The 24,026-nt window shown below is 36.4% G+C and overlaps 1 protein-coding gene across 4 annotated transcripts in view; it reads right to left on the reverse strand.

Moving 5' to 3' along the window:
- Window positions 1-24,026, reverse strand: part of CDC42BPA (CDC42 binding protein kinase alpha) — a 193,056-nt gene that overhangs the window by 107,914 nt on the left and 61,116 nt on the right. For all 4 annotated transcript variants that reach the window (XM_026060426.1, XM_026060425.1, XM_026060428.1 and 1 more), the window contains exons 2-5: window positions 23,637-23,728; window positions 17,500-17,583; window positions 12,358-12,453; window positions 9,945-10,093 (exon numbers count right to left, since the gene is read on the reverse strand). In XM_026060426.1, the coding sequence (XP_025916211.1) occupies window positions 9,945-10,093; window positions 12,358-12,453; window positions 17,500-17,583; window positions 23,637-23,728 (421 nt within the window). The remainder of the gene's footprint in view (window positions 1-9,944; window positions 10,094-12,357; window positions 12,454-17,499; window positions 17,584-23,636; window positions 23,729-24,026) is intronic.

Raw genomic sequence — 24,026 nt, forward strand, 5'->3', positions numbered from 1 at the left:
ACTTTAAGAATCACCATACTCAAAATCAGTAAGAAATAAGACTGAAAAAATTGCTGTCTCTACAGAAGTCATAAAATTTTTAACCTGCATACAAGTATCTTTAGTCAGGCTTCTAAACATGAGCCAAAACTTAACTATAGCTCCAACAGCATAAAACGAACCAAAACCAAGAAGTCTTTGAAGTATGGAAATTTAGATCTTTTTAACCACTATTAAACTCTTCAGACATATTTGAATAAAGAAATGTTGTCTTTCACAATTCTTCTTTCTACTTTTTCGCAACAGACTTTCCCATGATCAAAACTTTGCAACTTCGAAATACTGCAAATGCGGATTTCTTACCTTTCCTTATTTATTGCAGTCCCAAGATCTATTTGCCCTTTTGGAAGTATTCATAACCTGAATGGTCCACTGTCTCTTGGCTGCAACTTGGCTGTTACTACATCTACCAAATCAGAGCTAAAATTAACTTGGACTAAAACTCTACAGCTCTATAGCACTGTTATAAAAATGATGAAAATAATAATATATCCGTGATAAGAAACTACACGCTGTGTTTAATTTTCACTATCCCTGTACTTCACTTTCTTCATATATTAATGATGATATGAAAATGTTAGCTATCTTCAAATTTCTACACAGAGCACGGAAACTCCAATACACCTCAATTGGATGCCATCTGATGCCCAGTTAACTCTATTCATGCTTTAATTGTCAAGAATCATAAGACAAATATAAGATGATTTCAAGCTCCTGCTTCTATGGCTTTTGTAAAACTCTCATGGCTTCTGCTTATCACTGTCTCATTTGTGTGACATTCTACTTTAAAATTATCCCTTTTCAGTCACTAAGACAGCTCTTTACATGGTTAGTGTTCAGCTACAAATGGTAGGAACATTTTGCTGTACCAGGTCAGTTAATGTGATAGATGTTCTAGTAACAATTTAGTTTTTGCTCAACAAAGATACCGCAACTCTATATAACACACCAGTTAGCATATTTAATATGAAGTGTGCTTGTACAAACATAATATATCAATACATTAATATGTAAAATAAGAGCATTAAGTTATATCTCTGGCATCTGAGGAGGACTGTAAGAATAAGCTTTTTCTAAAATACCACTGTACCAGAGATCAAAACTGGAATTCCATACTTTTAACACAGAAATGTTATCACTACGTTTTACATTTCTTAAAAGTAACTTTTCAGATAGAACTGTAGCTCTGTTGAATGGAGAGGCCCCTATCATGTTTAAATCACAGGAAAAAATTATTTGAGGGGAAGAGTATGAAAACAATGCATGCATAAACCATATTCTTATATCACAATAATATCACAAACTTTTTTTTTAAGCTCAGATAGGAACATAAGGCCTGAACTTTTAGTGCTTACTTAAGCAGAATCCAAAAGGAGCTGTGCCTGTGTAAAAACAATTTCTTTTCTGTGCTAAAATTCCAACTTCCTATACCAGGAAGCCACAACTTTGCTACCATTATGCCAGATCTGAAGTTAGTCCCCCCCCACACCTTTCTTCCCTCTTCTAGCCAGTATTTTCTCTTTTGTTCTTTTCTAATGCCCTTTTCCTGGATTTTACGCACTATATCTGATTGAAAAAGACTGAGTTACAGTGGCAGTAATACCACTGTTTCCTGCTGCATGAAGAAATGCTAAACGCCTGCCCCCTAATAGCTAATAAAGAAAAACTGTACAGCATAAACATCACAGCACCTGAGTCAATAAAGATTTTAATACCACTTTTCAGATAAAGCTCTATAAGGTCTTGCTTCCTTGACCCCAACCACGAAGCCCTCCACAACTGAACCAAGCACGACCTTACTGAAGCATTTGCTTTGTGAGCAGTATTCTAATGTGCACGATTTTACGTGACCTATTTTTCTCATGTAAGAAATTAAAAACTAGTAATATTTTATCATTATTGAAAAGGAATGGAGGGACAGATGGACAGACGCTTAACTGCCCTTGCAGGAACTAGATTCTTGTGCTTCCTGCTCTACATGTGAAGGGACCCAAGCATAGCCTAACTTACTATGAAGGAGAGAGAAATTCTTACATGTAGTAGCTGGGGCAACAGCAATTTAATTCAGAAATTCAACCCCCAAATTTCTACCGGCAGTTTGGATAGTGAAGACACTCTCACCCCAAATCCATCACACAATCATTGGGAAGAATGCCCTAGCAAGAAACAAGGTAAAAGGCAAAGGTTTAAAGGGTTATTTATAAGGTATTCAAGCATCTTGATGTTATTGTTTTATGCTAACACTGTGAGCGCATCAAACAGCAAGGCCAAGTTACTACTTATATATGCAACGATGTAAATCTACATGACGTTCACAAATTCAGAAGACTACAATGGACTTGTCCTGTGTAGCTTCTGATCCACTCTAATCTAATCAAATAACATAAGTGTATTTCAAGTAAAAAGAAAGGAGTAAAGGGCCCACAATCATAAGTAAAATAAAGGCATTCTAAGGAGGAAGTTGAGGAACACAGGGGCCATTAGATAAATGAAAATTTTGAGACAGCATTGAGGGAGATAGCATGAAATACATACTCTGTTCCGAAAAAGACAAGAAAAACTTAAGATAAATTGGGAAGAAATCTACAGAACACAAAAGCGTCAGGCAGTTGATCTCTTTCTAATACAACAAAAGACTTGAGATTAAGGAGACCCCATACATACAACTGCCACCCTCATTTCTGCCTTCATCATCCTGAACTGAGAACAAAATCACTGAAAGTGTTAATCATCAGCTCTATCCTCAGTCACCAAACAACGAACTAATTAGACCACAGAACCACAGTCACCAGGACTAAAAATCCAGAAATAAGAAAAATGTTTTTGTCCTACTTTCTTGCTGTTGATTTTGGATATCAAAACAAGTAGAAGGAGAAAATATTTCCAGATCTGAAATAATCAGAAAAGAATGAGTGTAAAAGTGTAGCTTAGCTCACATAATAACAGCTTGCAAATGGGAGTGCTTTGTTTTCATCTGGAAGAAAAGAAGTCATCAAATTCTGAAAACACCTCCAACTTAATAAGGCATTGAAACAGGCCTCACACCACAGCTATGACAGTTCCAATGTGGATAGTTTTTTCTACAAAAAACTATAGAAGTCAAACAAATTTTTATGCTAGAGGCAGCAGTATCTCTTGGAAAGTTCCATCCCATTTAGCGTCAACTGAGCCTTGCTATAAACATTATTACTTGGAAGGCAAGACCAGGGTTTTTTTTAATATGGTATAATTCAGTGGAAGACATTTGGCATTAGGAATTTTCCCATTAAAGCGTAAGGTTAAAAAGGACCCTTTTCAATCAAATGTTGTTTCCTGGCTGTGGCTCTCATTTTTAGCAGGGTTTTACATACTCCTGTTTTATGAAAACTGCATGCAATTCCTACCTAAATAGGAATACATAGCATCTCAGAGAATGCTCACATTTATCTGCCTTTCAAGCAACTGCACCCAGAAGATGCACAAATCTACCTAAAAAAGAAAAAAAGTCTTCATCTGAACATTTCTTCTTTTCACATGAGTCTTCCTTCTAAGAAAGGCACGCTTGTCTAGCTCAGGAACTGCCAGGATGATGCTGATGGGCACTCCCCAGAAAGAGCACAGGGGTGCACTCCTTGTCTTGCTGGCCTTCCTCACCTTGCAATCATCAACAACTTAGCTTCCTTAGCGGGCAGGCATCAGGCACAGAAGAGGAGGATTTTTTCTGATGGTTTTATGGCTAACTACATTTGAGGTGCACCAGTTCCAACAGCTTCTTCTGTCCCTTTTTTTGTTTTTTTTTTAATCACTGAATTAAACTAATCTGCAAATATCTCAAGTACCACTCAGTGGATGTGGGGGAAAAAAAGGCACAGTGTGATGAACACATGTTTTGTTGGAACTTTCAGCTTAAAATGATTTTCTTCTATCCTCCTTCTCCATCAAAGAGATTGGAGGATTGACCCAAGGTAAAGTTTAAAGTTACTTTTAATTTAGACCAGCGACCTCATTCAATTGACTGCAAAGCCCCACAAACCTGTGTTTCGGCAGAGCAGAAGGGATGTTGGGGGAGAAGAACAAGGGCGGGGGGAGCTGAAGGATGGGTTTGTAAAAGCACCTCTGCTGAACGGTCTACCCAAGGCTGCTCTCGCTTAAGGCCACATAGCCAAGGCTTCTAAACTTTTTCTGCCTGAATAATACAGAATGTGTGTCTATGCTTCCTCAGGCACTCATTACACAGCTTTCACTTAATTTAATGCTGCCATGAGACACAATACTGTGAGAAACCCTTTGAGTTCTACATGACACCACACCTAGCCTGATCCACGAGCTCTTGGCATTTTAAGTATATATGGGTCTTTTATTTCAAAATACTTCAGTTCATAACAGGCTCCTTAGGAAATCCTACCAACAGATTCTAGTCAACTAGGATGAGCCTCACATAGTCCTTACTGCAGATAAGATGCCACCCTGAAGGGGGACTGTGAGAGTAGCTGTGGCATTTATGGCATATGAGGGGTCACAGGGAAATATGAAAGCCTGCAGTCTGGAAAGATGACCTTTGCTTCCTGCCCTCTACAGTGGAAAAATGAAGGGTAAACGCAGAGCCCAGACTCATGGAGCCTTCCTACCTCTGTAAAGGAATACCTTGTTAGGGAGAACTAGCTTACCACACAGTCACTAAAAAAAAATATCAGTCCTGCAGTTTTCCATGTAAAACTAAACCATGCAACAGTTCAAAGCAATACAGTTTCAGTAGACTATCAAAATAATCTTATGTTATTTTTTCCTTACTTTTCTAGCCCTGTTTCCTTCATTCTCAGCACTTTGGTAAGGACATCTTCATGTGCATTGGACATGATGCCTGTTGCAGTGTTTGGTAAACATACTTAAAATATGTTGTTGTTTTCTTTCAAACCCACAATTATGGTTCACTTTACCAAAAAGCCAGAGCACTTGGCTCATCCTTGTGCCAACTCAACTCAGACATACCGCGCAATGCAGCTAACTCCCTAGATGGGCCTTCCACCCCCAAATTTTCCACTTAAGCAAATTAATGATCAGAGAAGATGGGATACACCCAGAAGAGAGAAAACCACTTATTCAGCAAGTCAAAAATGGATATGCTGGCACTAAAACTTATAGTTGAAAGTGAAATGGATCCTACAAGGAATCCTAAATTTCAACTGCCTGCTAGCTACAGTAAATATTTCAGGGGTGTCCCCAAGATGATTTTCACTGAGGACAAACTGTATGTTCCCCTACCGCAAAGCAAAGGCTGGCTTGATAGGGAATAGACAGTCTTTTTATACCTTTAACAGATTTATTCCCTTATGTTCAATATTTTTCAGAAAGGATGTCACTCCCACAGAGAATTCAGCTGCTCCACATTTTAAGAACTCAAATGTTCCAAGTGAAAACCAACTGAAATTTCAGAAGCCGATATAAAAAAAATACGGAAAGAAAAGAAAAAAATATCCGGTGGTTTAGAATGCTAAAAGCGTTCAGACTAAAAGACAGCAGCAACTAGAAATCTAGAAACACATTGATCAAGCTAACTGTAATCTCACACAGCTTGAGGAACTTACTTGTGTTTATGCTTTGCATGCCTATCTTTTCACATATAAAAGAAGACATCTGAAAGGGATGTAACTTGAGAGCTTGCTTTGTAATCTTAACTATCCTCCTATAAACTTAACCAACAAAAATAATAATTAACATAGGTGTTTCATAATCCTTCCAAAATATTTTCTTAGTAAGCAGGTAAGACTCTGTTTAATGTGGGCATACGCCAATGTATGAAAACTATTCTAAACGAATGTTTTTGCAGTGGTCTGGAGGATCCTGAGACCAAATGCTAACATTCCCCAGCTGCAAATTTGCTCTACAACAAATTACTGTGCAACCTTGCACAGAACTTACAGATGCAGGAAAGTCAGGATGAAAATGATTTAAACACATTAACACTTGTAATTCTGTGCTATTCAAGAAGCTGGAAGGTCTCGGATGTAATTTACGATTGATTTAGATCTATCCTTACTAAAGTAAGGGCTGCCTCAGAAGACAGCATAACAGGCAGCAGCATGGTCATGTTGAAGGGGCATGGCAAGCCGCCACGGTACACTTACTGTGCCTAGGGCTGGTATGGGTGAGCAGATATCTTCTGCAGTGCCTGGGGGAAATTTCTTCCAGTGGCAACCAGGCCTTCTATAGTCTTTTTTTACTTAAAGGAAGCAGACAAGAATAAGCACCTACCACCTCAGTTTCCACCTTATATGAAATGGAGAGCAAACCTGGCTTGCCACTAAAATAATTAAAAAGGGAGTTGAAAAAAAATATTAGTTGTATGAAAAACACAGACTTTACATGTTTGAGATAATACAACTTGCGCAAATAAAGTGTGGCTACCTAGTACAAGTTGAGACAGTTTAACTCTAGCCTTCACCAGGATATTTGATAATGCTTACAAATATAAACTTTAACATGTGCCAAGAAGAATTAGATACTTTCAGTAACAATGAAACTGAAGTTAGCATTAATATATGTAGAGGCTTTTTTCAGCAGGAAAGTAAGAAAGGTGCTACAAATCAATGTTGATTCCCAGCAGACAAAAAATCATACACTGTACAATACTCCAATCTGCAGAAAACTGGCAGAATGCAATATTTAACCTTGGCAAGAGTCACTTAAYTATTCCAAATTAATAATTTAACATATCAATGGTAGGTATAAGCTTTACATGAACTCCCAAGAATGCCTTGCATTTGTGAGAATTATACATATGTACTTCCTCTTTGTGAAATCCTACACCTATACTTAACTTAGATGAAGTTTTCTTTCTAAAGCTGGCCTTAGAGCTGTCAATGTTATTTGGTAATACCAACTCTGCTGCATTTATCACAATAACAAAAACTAAGATATACATTAAAAAAAAAAAGCTGTTTTATTAACTTTGCGAGTCATCAGGTAACAAATATGATTGGTTGCCAGAAATTAATTGATCAGAAATCAAAAATTATTTGTTAAGTTTTATGTTCTGATTGATGCTACCTCAAAATATTATATTGCATATTCATTTAAACTAAAAAACAGATAAAAACAGAAAAAAATATTACAAACATCCTAAAAACAGTAGTACTGATGTTATTTTCAACTACCAGATTTTCTCCTAATTGGTTCAGTATGTATCAAGAGACAGAACTTCAAAGACATCCTGCAAATTCTCTGCACAATTCCACTACTAGTTAAATTTTGATGTCCTTCCCACTATCAATTCATCCAATAATCCCACAACGCTAGTGCATAAATGGCATTCAATCTGGAATGTCAAATCCCAAAACGCACTTGTGGCAATTTCATTTAAGGTCTCCAATAACGCTGAGATTGCTTGGTTGATGTTTGTGAATTTTGGGCAGTGTATTTTAGGAAGAAGAGTGACTTTTATGTGATGCAGAAACAGTCCACATGCCAGCTACCACTGCAGTCACTACCATTCCCAAACAAACCACAAAAAAGTGATCAACAACAGAAAAGAGCAAGAGGAGTGGCAGGCTTAGGAAAAAAAATTAGAAGTACAATTTAAAAAGGTACAAAAATATTTAGGGAAAAAGAAAATTATTCTCAAAGTATAACACAATATGTGGTTAATGTGAAAATATCTCCTAAAAAAACTGGGACACTAAAAGGAAACAAAACAATCTGCTATCTTATGGTATTCAAAAAATACCTTGAAAGAAAGATGCCTAAAGCATGATTTCTAGTTCACTAGCTACAATTCAGTTCAAATGCTGATGCATATTGGCTATTCATCTGAAGTAACAATGCTACAGCTGTTATATTGTCCAGTCTTTTAACAGTATTTTCTTTCTACTTCTCCTATATCCTTCACTGTGTGCAACATGCTCCCCAAAAGGATGTGGCCACCAGAGTTTAACTTTCAGGAAAAGAACGTTAGTGGCGCTCCGATGTGTTTTCTTTTCTTCTGCTTTTACAGTTGCAAACATCCCAATAAAAGTAACGGTGGAATGGGTCACATTACAAAGGCTGATCATTTAACACTGACTCAAGTTCCCTTTACATTTTTAATCTTTGCAAAACATTCCCTTATAAACAGGTATTGTATTACAGCAGTATTAATGAAAAAAGTGCCAAATGCCAGTGCCAAGTGGCATTAAAAATTTGATTTATAAACATGGGAACCTCACTGGCAAAGCTGCAAATTAAACAACGAAAGCACTAGGAATGCATAGGGGCTTTTTTGGTTAAATGTTCACAGTAGTAGATAAGCAGGCGTAATAATCAGTATGTTGTTTGGAACTGCAATAAAATGCCACTTAATTCGGAACAAAATTTCACACTGACATCCATTTCAGTTTGGGAGCATTAACCATTTGAGAATAGAAATATCACATCTGCTGCACATTACACACTAGCAGTGCTGAATTACAAAGGTTTTGATCTGTTTGAAGGAAAAGGTGGAGAGGATGGGCTTTTGTTTCTCTGAGAAGAGTTACTGCTACATATGCAGATTTATAGGGTAAAATACAGCAGCCTATGTAATATATGAAGTATTCTTCTACTGGTATCAGAAAAAGATGGCATCTCAACAGTTCACCCACAAACAAATTTTAAAAGCTATACTCAAATTAAACTGAATACAGAAGCCTTTTACATCAGGTCTTAAATGAAGAACAAATAGTTTCTCAGAGAAATACAGCTGAAATGCTCAAAATTCAGGAGAACTGTAAGGAAAATACTCTAACGGAGCTTTTCCAGATGGTGGTATCAAAGATTTCTTTATCAGGTAGACATAGTTCCTCAACAACACCAAGAGACTCTAAAATATTCCAAAGGATCAGTGTGGAGCTTAACATCACCACACCTTAAACAGTTCTTTCCTGAAAAGCCACAATCTCAAAGAAAAGCAAGCAACAGCCAGTAACAAACCCAAGCTGACTGCAACTGACTCTCTGGACAAAAAACTTCTGGAGCGAATCAGGCAAGCATGAACAGTAAAAGAAGGAACTGCTAGTACAGAATAGGATTAAGGTCTAGTATAAATGGACTTCTCAAAAGAGCTAATTTTGCTAGCCTAATGCTTCAGCTCAGCAATTGGGAGCCTTCCTGCTGATTTCTGTCAAAGCAAAGTAACTCCACTCAGAGGGCATTTGAAAATTCCACCTCTTGTAAGGTGGAATGACTCTTCATGCAAGAACTACCAAGGCAACCAGCAGAGAATGATGCATTAAAGACAAGACGATGCTATTTGTATGGAAATCATGGCCTCCAAAAAACCTAGACACAAAAGACTTGAATAGAATATATTATTTTCTTATACGCCAAGGTAAAGATAAGTACCATAATTTAAATACTTCCACTGATTCAGAAAAACACCATCACTTCATTTTTAAAGACAATTTGACTAAATACAAAAGAAAATGGGGGAAAAAAGAAATCCAGAGTAGACCATGCAAAGGTGTGCTTTCAAATTTGTATATATTGAAAGAATTAATTAAGAAACAGAACCTGATCTTTCAGTAAACCTGCTCAAAGATGGTCATATTCCACAAACAGGTTTCTAATTTTGCTTCTATTAACTATGGATCATTAACGTTAGTTTTAATTAAAATGTGCCAGGGTCCAGGTTTCATTGCATGCTTTTGGATATTCATGAAATCACCTCATTAATGTCTTTGATCCTATGGTACAAGGTTAGCAACAGTTCCCAACAACCACAAAATGTAGGCAGGTATGTTCTGTCATGCTTACTATTATGGCAAATACTTGCTAATAGCTTCAACTCTTTAATGGGAATTATTTTCATTCTATTAGGTAATTCCCCATAACTCCAACAGGCATTTTATTTCACGAAGACCGCAAGAACACATACCATGTAAAATCATCTTTACTTCAGTGCTCAAATTACTTACCTGTGGACATAATGCAACTGATGAACAGAATCGATAGCTATCACCATTTCAGCCAAATAAAAACGAGCCATATCTTCAGGCAGTCTGTCCTCAAACTTGCTGAGCAAGGTAAGCAGGTCTCCTCCAACGTAGTAATCCATAACCAGGTACTATGGAGGAGGGAATGATAAGACAGCAAAGAAAGAAAACAATTTATTGAGTGAATCAGAGACTAAAAAGCAATTCAGCACCAAAATAATTTACTGCAAAAATTATTATGGGCATTACAAAAGCTAACTTAACATTTCTTAGACTGCAGTTCTCCATAAACTGAGATGCTTGGCTGTCCTGAAAACAGTAACTGTTTTAACCTTATTCTAATATTTAACCTACTTTATATATTTTATATTTACATACAGCCAAATATATTAAGCCTCATGATAAAATAGTATCAGCTCCATCGACTGCCCTCATAATGAAACTTATTTATGATATATAGATACTCTGCATTCTCTTATTAAAAAAACCAAATTCCTCAACTGAATGCAAAGGAGTAAAGAATTAAAGCACATAATCGTAAAGAAAACAACGGTGTTAAATTGAGATGTTAGCCAAGGACCCTAATTTTCCAGTATCATATATGACAGTCTTCCCCTTCCCTTTTTGCTACTGTCTTCCTGTTAAACAAATTATTTTGGAGAATAAACTTTTTAGACTACTCATAGGTTATGGGAAAGATTGACAGACTTCCATTGGCTCATAGAATAAGTTCAGATATTGCTGACGTTGTACATAATATAGGATCTGCCAACATACAGTAGAAGCTGTTACCTGCTGTAATCAAAATCATGGAGACAAATACCTTCTGATTTCTGATTTGGGATGCTAAGATTTTGAAGAGGTCAGAACCCACTACTGCACAAAAACATTATACTTCCAAAAGGAAGAAAAAGCACAGAGTTAAGGATATTAAATTCTAGTAGTTAATATAACTCAAATGCACAGGCATTTAATCACGAATCTACATGAATTCTATAAAGGCCACTTTCATTATATTTAATTTTAATAAAACATATAGAAGTAGTAATACACTGAAACATACTAAAATGATGAAAAACAACTTTAATGATTTTTTTCCCAGCAATCTGCAAAACTAGCTCATATTAGCAGACTATCAAAGCTAAAGAACAGAAGCTGTTTTGTGGTTAATAAATATAAGGAAACTAGCTAGATCAAAACAAATTCTAGCAGGCTGCAGCTAAACATATAACATTTTCCTTGTACTACCATTAACAGTAAGAGCAAAATTACATAAAAAGAATGTTATTTATTGTCCAGATTAATTAAGCATGAAACTGGAGAGATTGTTTTAAGACAGTTAGATTCACAAATGCAGAGCCCTGTGTCTATATAAACTCAACTGAGATCCATGGATCTCTCCAAGTATCTATACTGGTAGAACTAAAAGCATTATAACAGTAAAAAGCATCGCAGATCTGCAAGGGCACTGTGTATAGCATTGCTTTTATTGGACAGAATAAAAAAACATAATGCTTTTCACTGCATATTAGATTTCTAAGGAAACATTAAAACTTAGTAATGACATAGCATCAAAAGCACAGAGTAATAAAACCCAAATAAGCAAATCTATCAACTCGTAGTTGTTTAGCTTTTCAGGCCTAAATATTACCACAGCTGTAATATCACAATCAAAAAAWATTTTAAGTGGGAAAGATTTCATAGAAAATTGGCACTACTTCTTGTATTAGCTTCTTTTTGCAAGTCTTGCAAAATATTTGAAAACTAAAGGATATAAAATATTAAACAGATACTTTAATCTACAGTTACAACCTCCAACTCTATTTACAAAGATTTAGTAGCATTTTTCTGTGCTGCATGGACCTTTTATTGCTCTCCAGCATCTTAGTGGTTTTAAGTCCTCAAAAAAAGCAGGCAAAGATCCATCAGAAAACTCATGACCCCTTTCCTCCCTGTTGTTTCAAAAATAGGGTTACTCTCTATTTCAAAATGTGAAACAATAATCAGCAATATTAACCACAGAAATTCAGGTCAAACAGAAAGCTTATGTCTGAAAATAAGTGCGCTTTTATTTTTATGAATCTGATTACATTGAAGGGACAAATTTACATCCAAATTATAAGAAAAAGGACACAGATGGGCCAATACTGAAAAGGTTTTTAATCAATAAATGCAAAGTGATTCAGAAAACAAAGGTGCATTCTTGAGATATTTATAGCAAAATTTTAAATTGTCTGACCACCCTCCATCCTTCAGAATCTTACGTACAGACTCATTTAGGTCTCTATGGTCCAGAACATAAAACTCACAAATGAATAAATAGACTTCATTTGCACCTCAAACCACAACTAACAATCTGAATATCCGTTAATATATACATAAAAGCAACACTCACTAAATAGTTTTCATCCTGGAATGCATAATGCAATGTTGTGATCCACTGGTTATCTCCATTCACTAACACATCTCTCTCTTCTCGAAAACAGGCTGTCTGAAGGAGAGAAAAATAATTATTACAGGCTTTAACTAAGATATACAAAGAAACACATTTTGCAAGCTGGGTATCTATTTTTTAAGATGATATTTGAAAGAAAACTGTCTCTCAGTTAAAAAGTCACTTACCACACCCTCCAAACACGCCAAAACGTGAGAAAATCTGTATACCAGAAAACTCCACCTTCCTTAAAAGTAAAGAGTTGTAGTTCTCTATGTTGTTGAAGTGAAGCAAGGGAGGAAATACAGCTTCTTCTCATTGTCTGAAAATCCCTAGTAAAAATCTGATCCTTCTTATACATACACATACCGAAAGCAAGTGTCAGTGATGACAGAACAGCATTATAACATTGAAGAAAACAATTATATAATTATAACTGCAGTAGGAGTTGACTAGAATCTGGACTCTTGTATTATTGGTTTCTTTCATGCTGTTAATGTAGTTTTACACTGCTGTCTTCACATAAGCAGAGTTTTTCTTTTCATTTGAAAGTAGCTGCTAATAACTTCCATCTAACTGTAAACTGGCAATCATAAACCAGTTGGGGTTTTCCCCATGCTTTTGCTGAGGAAAATGAGGACAGACTGAATTTTCATTTATTTGATAAAAGCTGCTGGTAAGACATCCAGGAGGACCTCGCCCCAACACAGTGGAAAGAGAGCAACACAGAGGCAAAAGGTGCCCTCACAGCATGGGGAGCAGAGGAAACCCCCAAACTACCAAGACGAAAACCAAAAACTACCATGAAGCGCTAAGGAACATCTAAGAGAGTTAGGAGAACACAGGTTTATATAAAACAAAGGAACAACAAAGTGAAGAAGAGAGCTAATCTCAAAAGCAGTGAGGCAGTTAATTTGGTGGAGATGTGCCCTGCAGGGTCAATAGGCTTTGTCAGGAGAAGCAGCTTTGGTGAATGACAGAGGAAGATGACCAACAGATCCCTTCTTGAAGGGACTGAGTTCTGAAGTGAATACGGTAAGAAAACACCAGGTGCCTGCTAGCACAGCTGACATGCAATTTTGTTTGGAAAATGGGAATTCCAAGATTACAGGAAAAAATATCTAAAAGATTGTGTAAAAAAATAGTAACTGCATGGGCTCTATCTAGAAGGCAGATGGAGAGTTAAACACAGACCATAATCTCTTCCAACACACTCTGCTACTTCGCAAACGTTTCATCAATTTGAACCATACTCTGTCTCTTCTATCCTAGGAGACAGCTAAATTTTAAAGGAAAAAAATCAAGCAGTTTCTTATTACTTTTCCAATTTCGTTTCCAAATACAATAACCAATACCAGAATTCTGACATGGTTATTGTTGGCTGTGAGATTTGCAGAATGAAGAATGAAAAGCAAAACTTCATTTTAGACTAAGCTATGCACAAGAATAAATGCAGTAAAATAAGCAGAAAATAACTCCCTTGTCCAAACAAATAAACCATGCTGTCTTGTTTTGATGAATAAAGTGAGCAAGTATGACACAGATCAGGAAGAAGCAACACGGTATATTTTAATTATAGACAATGCACGAGATAAATCAGGAATAAGTGAAACTTCTAAGTGAATAAAGCATACTATGAACAAAGACTTTCGAAGAGAGCCAAATGAAAAATGGACTATGGGGAAAGTAAGATTTTCAGATGAAAGAAAAATTGCTCTATATTTCAGTTTGACTTTTTTTTCCCCTTTCTTGTTTGTAAACTCTTGACAGATATCTGGGAGAGAGAAACTATGAACTCTTGTTTCCACAAGGATAAATTATGTAGTTTCTCTACTTGTTATTAGGCAGCTCATAGCACTATGGACTACAGAGAGTCTTTCATAATTCCATTGATTTTTGTCATGATTTCACAAAAGACAGCATTCCTTGAGCACCCTAAACATCCACCTTTGGGCAATAAGCCTGGAGCCAACAACAAAAGCTTTTATCACAGTAGATCACAGTCAAAACAATGAGAGCCAAGCAGTTTAACCAAGTGGTTCATGGGCTTTGCATTAATTCATGGGGAAAAAAAAATGACAGTAGCAGTGGTTCTTGTGATTACTGTAACACAGCTCACTTGCAAGTGTTTTATATCCATGTTTTTGTGCTATATTATATCTGATTCCATATAGAACAAACCTCCAGAGTAGATGCAAAGTAGATGAGCATAAACATGGCTTGCATGTTTGTATCAATGCAACTGTTTGCAGTGAGATTGTAGTTTAATGGAACTAGTAAATGGACCTGTTCCTAAAAGGACACATTACATTTGTGCTCTGCCTCCAGAGTTCCCTCTTCTTTCCCTTCAGAGCCCCAAGGCTGAGGCTCTCCATCCCAACTCCAAGGGCATTGCCCAAGGAAACACCTCCCCAAATGCCAGGCTCAGAGGCAGGGAAGAGAGACACGCAGCAAACCCCTTTTACTGAATATATATCTCCATAGTCTTATTTTCCTGGGAATACATCAAATTTGGCCTGGCTAAAACCATTTTAAATTGGGGGTGGGAAGAAAGATGAACCAAAAGCCTTTTTTGTTGCTCATGCATTATCTCAGCATTACATTTCATCTCTCTTGGGGACAGTGAATAGCAGGAGAGACTTGGTGAGTGTTGGGTCTCCTTGAATTGTTGGCAGAGATCTCCAGAGGTCATCTGGCCCAACTCCCTGCTCACAGCAAGGCCCACTTAGATCAGCTTAGTGCATTGGTATATCTCTGCTGTTAGAGTGGCCTGTTATCAGCAAGCGGATTCAGGCCCCTAGGCTATTTGGTGAGTACTGGCTCACGTCCTCGCAGCTCAGAGTTAGCACCTTCTGGGAGTGCAGATTGCTTCCATGATGCATAATACTTGTCCTGGTCTCTTCTGAGCCTCAGCTGGCACTCTGGTGGCAGAAATATGACTGTAAGTGATTGTCAACACCCAGGGTAACATATCTGGGAGTGGATGGGCAGCAGTAGCACACTTTCAGCAACTCCTTGAATCAGTAATGTCCCCAGTTCCACATCACATCTCAGAATTTTCAACAGTTGCAAGTATTTAGGAAACTTCTGCTCTTTGTAATAAAAATTAGAACATTGACATTGCAGCCCATAAAATCTCCTTGTGATGTAGTTTTTGCATACAACCACTCAAAAGTTAGAAAATCCCAGATTTACAATCATCAACCCTAATCCAGTATTTACAAGCTCTGAGTATATAATCCCTTTCTGCTTTTCCAAATGATTCCCACTTCCTGCACAGTTGATACAAGGATATACTAACAACCGAATTTACCATACATTTACCGATACACTTGTCTTGTATTTTTGGAGTGTATAATTTTATTTATGTGTTTCASWRTTTGCKSMGCAAAYWSTGAACAGTGCCAAAATATGTCATTGTAGTAGTAGTAATAAATCAGGTGCATTTATCAACATTTAAGAAAGATAGGTTATAGTTATTGAAGGTCATGCTTTGTAATGCATTTTTCACTCCAGATGGTTCTCTTTCCATTGTATACCCATGGGTCACCAAATACATGGAAAAACATAGCTGCAGTTCCTTTTAGGCTGTTCAGACTTTCAGAAATTCACCTAGTCCCAGGGGAGGGGTATTTTTAATACCTTGCATAGTGAAAATCTTTCAAACCTATTTATAACCTTATTTTAATAGAAAAAAATAGCTTTTAAACTGATTTTAAAAGGGAGCATTTAAAAATAGAGTGGAACTTTATTTCTGGTCTTTTCTTTTCAACTGAAATAATAYAACTTACAGAAATGACATCTTTCTTGGAGAGAAATACCTCTTTGTACTGAGATTAACACCAGATTTTTCAGTACCTGAATAATTTCTGGATAAAGAAGAAACACATTGTATACACAATCTGCATGCCCTTTATACTTTTTAATATGATAAAACTTTCATTAAGGAGACATGATGTGCTTACATCAGAAATTGGCTTTAATTTGTCTGGGTAATTTTTTTTTTTTTTTTTCAGTGTGATGGTTACCCATTGATCTCATTTCCTAACAAGATACAATTAAAACATAAATGCGGAAATCAAAATAAACTTGAAAGCAATTGAACAGAAAGGCAGCCTGAGAGTAGCAAAGTAGGGGCCTCAAATAAAAGTTGAAGATAGGGATAATTTGACAAGTCAGAAGAGACACCTAGGTAGTGTTTGCACTGTCTAAACTAAAGAAAGCCCAATGGTCAGAGCAACTTCATGTGTAAAGTACTAAGTTTTATTTTTATAAGTCTATTTTTTAGGCAGTTTATTTTTAGTACGCATAAAAGAAAAATTTTGAAGCAATTTAAAGAGTCAGATACATGTTCCATTTAAAACTTATGCACAAGTCTTCAGGTGGAGAGTGCAGTTTAGAGGAAGTTTCTTTCCAAAGGTATCCAGGGAAATGTACAGAGGATCCTAGGAAGGGCTGAGTTGTATAATGAAAGTAGGAACCCAAGTCAAGGTGGTGCTGGTGACAGAACTGTTCCACCTTTTCCAAAGGCAGAGCATGCTCAGGCTTTAATGAGGAACTTTTCATCACAAAGTTTTGCAAATGGACTTTTTTTTGACACACTGCATCAAGGTAATTTGAAACCTATACAACACAGTTAACTATTAATAGTAAACCCATTTATCCTATAATCTATTTTTATCTTTCTAATTTTTCAATCTAAAATCAGACCCTGACTAATTTCTAATTACTGATAAACTAATAGGCTTGATTAGTTAGACCTCATTAATTTCCAAATACCAAAGATTAGATGATAAAGACTACATTCCTAAATGGAACAAATACATTAAAAGATCACTTGTATAGTGGGAAATTCTTGGGCAATTATAGAAGTATCATAATTTCTACAACCCTCCACCCAACTAAATAGAGATTCCATGCCATTTTAACCCTTCCCAAAACCTGCTTTAAGCTTATTTTAAAATTAAACTTCATACTGTCAGTAAGTAGTGAAGTACCTCCTCAATCCCTACATATGCACAGAATCTTCTCTTGGAAAAAGAAGTAACGACACAGCATAATAAGAGGCTGCATGATTATAAAGAAACATTTCTGTAATCTTACTTCAGCTCTCTTCAGCATCTCCCATTTATTAAGTATCTTCATTGCAAAAACCTTATCTGCATTTTTCAATTTTACTACTGCAACCTGGAAAAGATAAATGAAAGTCAAATAAGCCAAAATGTGAAAACACATTGTTTTTCTATTTATGAAAATCTGTATGTTTTAATTTTTTTCATCATTCTGTACTTTACTGTCCACACATGATATCATACCATCACTATCCAGAAAGAACAACATCACAGCAGTACAGAACATTTATTCTGTGAAAGTTCCAAGTCTATTTTAAGGTTTTATTGTGTATCACCCTTTCTAGGTGACAGTATATGAACAGTGGTATTTCTCGTTATCACACTTCTTGCTCTATCATACTGTCATGAAACTGCCACTGGCTTTATGCTTCATCTTCTTGCACTCACCCTCAATCCTAGACAATAACTTAAATTAGTGAACCATCAAAGAAAAAACAGCAATGTAGTAGTCAGTTTCTGAAACTAAGAAGCATTAAAATTTTAGCTTTTAGATACAAATTATGACAGTAGGTTTGCCACAAAACAACCTCCATTCATTTCAAATAATGCACCAGACTTTCTTCAAACACATAGTGAAGTGTTGTTTCACATTTTCCACTTTAAGTTCAATGAGCTCTTTACAATGACTGTTGTCAGTGGCAGGAAAATAATTAAATTCAAGTTTCCTAGAAAAGCAAAACTTAGAAACCCACCCCACCATCACCATTTTTTAAGCATTAGATAGCACAGGCCTATGAAATAATGTATTAATAAAGCAAACATACAGAGCCTTTTTCTGAAAATACTGCAGTTTAGATTAGCTATAATAAAAGCTAAGATGGAGTATTTTTAGGAAAGAGGGAGGAAAAGCTGAAAGAAGTTTACACAAACTTGTTTTCCCAAAATATTTACCAGAGGTACAGTTAGCTTTCCATACCCAGGAAACTGTGAAATGTCTTACCAAAATAGCAGTGAATCTGCCACAGACTATTAGTCATAGCGGCTGATCAGAATTAGACTGGATCACAATATTACCATCCCAGTTATAGAAAAGTTCATCAATTCATACATTTTAACAACTATTCTCCAACTATCCCATTCCACCTGCTCCCTTGCAAGGACTTCAGGAGATAAAAGTTTATTTCCGTCTGCATCTGTTTACAAACCAACATATGACAAAAAAAAATACTAAGGTTGGATCCTACATTCCTTCCACCTCCTTCAGAATCAGTAAACTAGCTACATGTGAAGACAGAGATAACAGAAAAGAAAATAAAACATTAGACAGTTTGAAGAAAATGTCATGTAAGCCTCTTTAAATCATCTTCAAGTGTGTCATCAGCTGCAGCAGCTTCATGAACATGGCAAAAGTGCATGCTGAACTCTTACAATACTCGGATATCTAAACTAAACTATATTTAAAAGCGTATCTCTTGCTTAGCTACAGATCTGATGGAGCAGCTGTTGCTTCTCTTGTGTGTAATAATATATTTACCAGCCCTGCTCTTTACACTGCTCCCTTTGTGGGGGGAAAAACAAAAAAGGAGGGAAGACACAAAGGCACTAGATCTACCTGTTCAAACTAGTTAATGAACTGAAATTTTTAAAAGGTGATTTCATGAATAAAAATCTAGGTTCAAGTCCAGCCTTGGGATTCCTCCAGGTACATTCAGATTTGACACACACACACACACACAAAACACTTAGTTACTTCTGACTATAATCTAATTTTAATTCATAAAGAATATCTGCTCTTCTGTGTGTGTTCACCATGGTGCTCTAGGACTCAGCATCACAATTTTCCTTAGGAAGAAAAGATCAGTTCTTCGTGGCAATACATAACCCACAATGTGGATTTGAAACATTGGTCTCCTGTCACTTTACTAGCTAAAACCAGCTTGAAACTCTGATAAGCCCATATCTGTATCCACTCCTAATAAAAAACAGGAGGAAAAAGCCTTAATATTGCAACTAGTCAACAACATTGAAATTGTATCGTATCTTAGATGACAGGGACCCACCTGCATGGTATAGTCTTGATATGAAACCACTATGTAATTCTACCTTGAACACCTTTAAGGGTTGTGCCATTATTATGGGGAAACAATTAAAAGGTTGGTCCTAGACTCGACTACACAACTGCTGTCGGGCAGGAGGAGTCGTCCCCCACCCCCACCAGAAATGGTTGTAGAGTGGGCAGCCAAAGACATGGGCAGAAGATATGCACTTCACTTCCACCTTGAGGACTTCATTAAGCATGCTACAGCGAACAAATGAAAGGCCATATTATTTTGCAAGGATTATCTTCTGTGGCTGAAAGACATGCTAATTGCACAGCTGCCTAAATTCGCAGTCTCCTATATGGCATTCACTCGGACACAACTGAAGGAGCTACAGGATTGCCTTTGGTTAACAGCTGGAGCATAGGGTTTCATAACAAGACTGAATGTGAATCTGCAGCAGTATTGCAGACTGAGTAAAGAACAAAAATAGAATCGTGTTTACCAGCTGTGTTTACAATCAGTCAGAAGCAGTCTTTCTGTCTGTGAAAGCCATTAATGGTATTCCAAATCAATAACCATCACGAAGAAAAAAAAACAGATCCAAAAAGCATCATCATCATTTTTCTGCAATCACAGCATCTTTTTGTGGGTGTCTCACAGTGCCTTATGAAAGCAAATTCTAAAACACTTACCCTTGAATTTGACTATGAAACAAAAAGCTGATGCTTCAGCAATGAACGGTCTCAAGTAGTGCCCAATTATAACAAAAATTCTGAAACTTGATTATAGACCAGGCGGTGTTTATATATACACATACATACATACTATGTATACAAAGGAACAAATAACTCTACGTGCTGTTTTGATGTTCTCCCCTTCTGAAGGAAGTTAAGATGGAAGAAAGGGTAATCAATCCTGTCTAGTTATCCTAAAATGTCTTGTTACTGGAATTTATTAAAATTGGATGTTTAAAGTTTTTTTTAATTTATATTTCCCTGTGAGCAGCCCTGCAAAAATGACTGGTATGTGCTGATGTAAACATCTTGGTTTTAGTTGGACTTCATTCTTTTTCCTTCTTCCAGCAGTTTTCCACATTTCCCACAAACAGCAGCACAGCCTGGCACACTGTCAAACGCCTTCTGCGCCAAACTTGGCTTCTTGTATCTATGGTGTATGTCTGCACATTGCCTTTGCTTAAAAAGGAACACCCTTTAAACTCAAAAAGCTAAAACAGAAGCTGAGGAAAAAAGGATGCGGGAGAGCCAGGGTTCCCTCAGTCACCAAGATTAGCCAGCCCTCTAGAAACAAGGACTATGTCTCAAAGGCACATACAGGGAATTAGCCGTCTAATTTCTATTGAAAAAATAATGGAATCTGAGCACGACACTTGTCTGACTTTTCTTACAGAGTCCTAGTCGATGTGACCAACCCCGCCTGGATTGAGGTGGGGAGAGGAAAAAGAGGAAATGTGTCTGTTCATAATTGGATGCCAAAATTAGGAATGACTAACTACTTCTCAGGGCTAAAAAAACCTCATCATCTTAGAAATATCAACGACATAATGATGTAATATTTGCTTGCATAAGGGAGACAATTCAAGCACTGAACTTCATATATGTTTTTAAGCAGCAACAGAGTGAACTGAAAGAGAGAACTTCAGTATTATTTAGAACCTTAAATCTGCTGCACTTTCACACTGCTCAGAGACACCAACAAGAGCTGGCACCTATTGGATTCAACAGCGCTCCTTCGCTTTTCTTAATAGCACCCTTCAACTCCCAAAGCTAAAAGTCTTTTTGTTTTTGGAGGTTTGTGTTAAGTTTTTCATACCATGCTGCCTGAAGCCAGCGCAATGAAACACTTGATGCCCACATCACGAATTTTACCTGAATAATCCTCCTCCTCCCAGGAAAATGCCTGTGTTTTCTGAAGGCAGCATTCTTATACGCAAACTCTTAAATAAGTAAGTAAATGTACTCATGGAGAGGGGAGGAGCACCATCACTAATTTGACAAAAAGCAAAAGCATTCTCAGACCTACATCAAGCAGGGTAAGGATTCTAAGGGAAAAAATAAAACCAAGAACTCTGAACTATTACAGTTCACACATTATCATAAGCACTAATTGGTTATAAGCAATGGTTTATAAGCAATAGTTGGTTTAAACTGCTTTTTGTCTCCATCAACCTTGTCAAAACAAAAAGAGAAGTATTTCTTGACTGTGTAAATTAAAGAAATCGAATAGCACAGAATGAATACAAGAACCATTCTGACACTGTGCCAGTGAAAACTTGCACGAACTTTGTAGTCTATAGAATTTCAGAATTAAGTTGATCCAAGAGACAAAATTACTCCTCCCAGAAACCTAGAGCAACCTTGGTCTCATTTCTACTTTGCTGGAAAGAAAATACATTCTTCCAGATTTCTTGGTCTGCCTCAGTAAACTACTATAGTCTATTGAATCATTCACGTATTTTGCAATTTATTGTTAATGTAGTTTCTGGTAAAAAGTACCAGAAAAAGTAGAGAAAGTAGTACAGTTTTTGTGGTTTAGCTGCTGTAGAGTTTATCATCGATTCAGCAGACAAAAATGACTTCTCTTAAAAACACAGTACAATGCAGGTCTTGAATATGATTTTCTGACAAAACAGTACCTGCAGCTGTGATTTTTCTTACATCTTACACAATTTCTACATGAACTGAGCTGCAATTAGTATTGCAGCACTGAAAAAGGCACTGTTTTATGCAGAACTATTTTCCTCACAAAGGTGAATGCGACATTCTCCTTGTGGCAGAGATCAAGATTAAGAATTAATTACTTATGAGTTCTCAGAACAGTCTCGTAAAGAAGTATTACTCCAGATAGAGTAAAACAAGTGAAAATAATAAATTAGCTAAATAAATACCACTCTTTTAAAGTCGTGTTTCCATCTGCTTAATCATCTACATAGGGGCATCATCAGAATATGTAGTAACATACATTACAGTAAAAAGTCCAGTTCCTTCAGTACTATCTATAGAAATTTGTTCTTCTGTAACCATAGACTAGTAAAGTCTAACTTTACCACATGAAGTAAATATGTAAGTGAACCTGAAACCAACTCTTCTCTGTCATGTGGCATGTAGCCTCCAGAAACACTATCATACCAAGGAGAACATTACAATCTGAAAAATGTTTCCAGTTCCAGGAGCAACAAAAACATTACTCAGAGTCTTTCTCATACTCCAGATTTCAGCTCACAGTTGCTGTTGTTTTTCCAAGTAGTAAGGAATACTTTCTGAAGATGCCTAATATACTGTCTTCATTTCTAGTATATTTGGTCATCAAAAATTCAAGGCAATTATGTATTAGGTTGCTCTTCCTATATACATATTGTCCTGGAGAAAGATGCACATGCATCTAATAGATCTTAAGAAGAAAAGGCAGAAAGCTAAGGTTTATTCATTCTAGTTTCCTCCACCTGTATAATCTGATATCCCTGGTATCTGTAAAACCCAGTGATCAACTGCCTTGTTTGATGACTTAAAGTAAGAGATAGTTTAATCAGAAGCAGCAGAAAATTTTATCACTATAGTTCAACAGCACCAGGTGGCAACTGAAGCAAAAACTAACATTTGGTAAATACTTTTAAAAGTAGTAAAGAACAGATATTCAAGTGTTCACTGAGAACTGGAAAAAAAGTGACATGAATAGGGAGATTTCTATGTGTTCCTGGAATGTCAATATCAACATTTGGCCATTGAAGTTCTTGAAAACTGCTCTCAGACTAATCAATTATTAGGATGATTAGAAATGACTAGATCTTTCTATCATCAGTACTCAGTGGTCTCCAGCTGCTGACTGTAAAAAAAATACAGTCAAGCAAAAGTTTTATCATCAGACAAATGAAAGAAACATTGTCTTTTAATCTGTGTAAACTTGCCTTCTCTGAAAACCTAAGACTTAAAAAGAACTGATCATGAATGTATAAATCAAAATGTACTTAGATCAAATGTTAGGCTGGCCTACAATATCCTTTATGCCTAAATGATGTAGAAGTTATAGACTGGAATATTGCTCTTAGCTCTCTCTCCTCAATGAGGTAGGATTCCAAGGGCCCGCTCCAACCTCTCCTTCCTGTACATACCTCCCCAAAGGCTCCTCGGCCGATCACCTTCAGGATTTCAAAATCTTCTTTATGTAGTCGCATCTGTTTCACTTTAGATGTAAAAGGTTTGGCTGAAACAAAGGAAAATATCAGTCACTAAAAATAAAAAATACTAGGTGACAATAGCCCTGAAAACAAGACTATTTTGCTTTTATACCTATATTCCCCAATGTAATACGCTGAAGTTTAAAGCAGGAAATAATGAATAATAAGAACTAAGCCAAAACTTGCAGTATGCTGTGAAAGAAAGTTTATGAAGCTATTTGTAAGAAAAAAAAAAAAGAAAGTCAAGCTGTCTATATTTTCTATAGACCTTTAAATCTGTGTTATATGTTATCATCTCTGATGGCAAAAGCAAAGTATAACATA

The sequence above is a fragment of the Apteryx rowi genome, unplaced genomic scaffold, assembly GCF_003343035.1.
Source record: "Apteryx rowi isolate R43461 unplaced genomic scaffold, aptRow1 scaffold_169, whole genome shotgun sequence".
Lineage (NCBI taxonomy): Eukaryota > Metazoa > Chordata > Aves > Apterygiformes > Apterygidae > Apteryx > Apteryx rowi.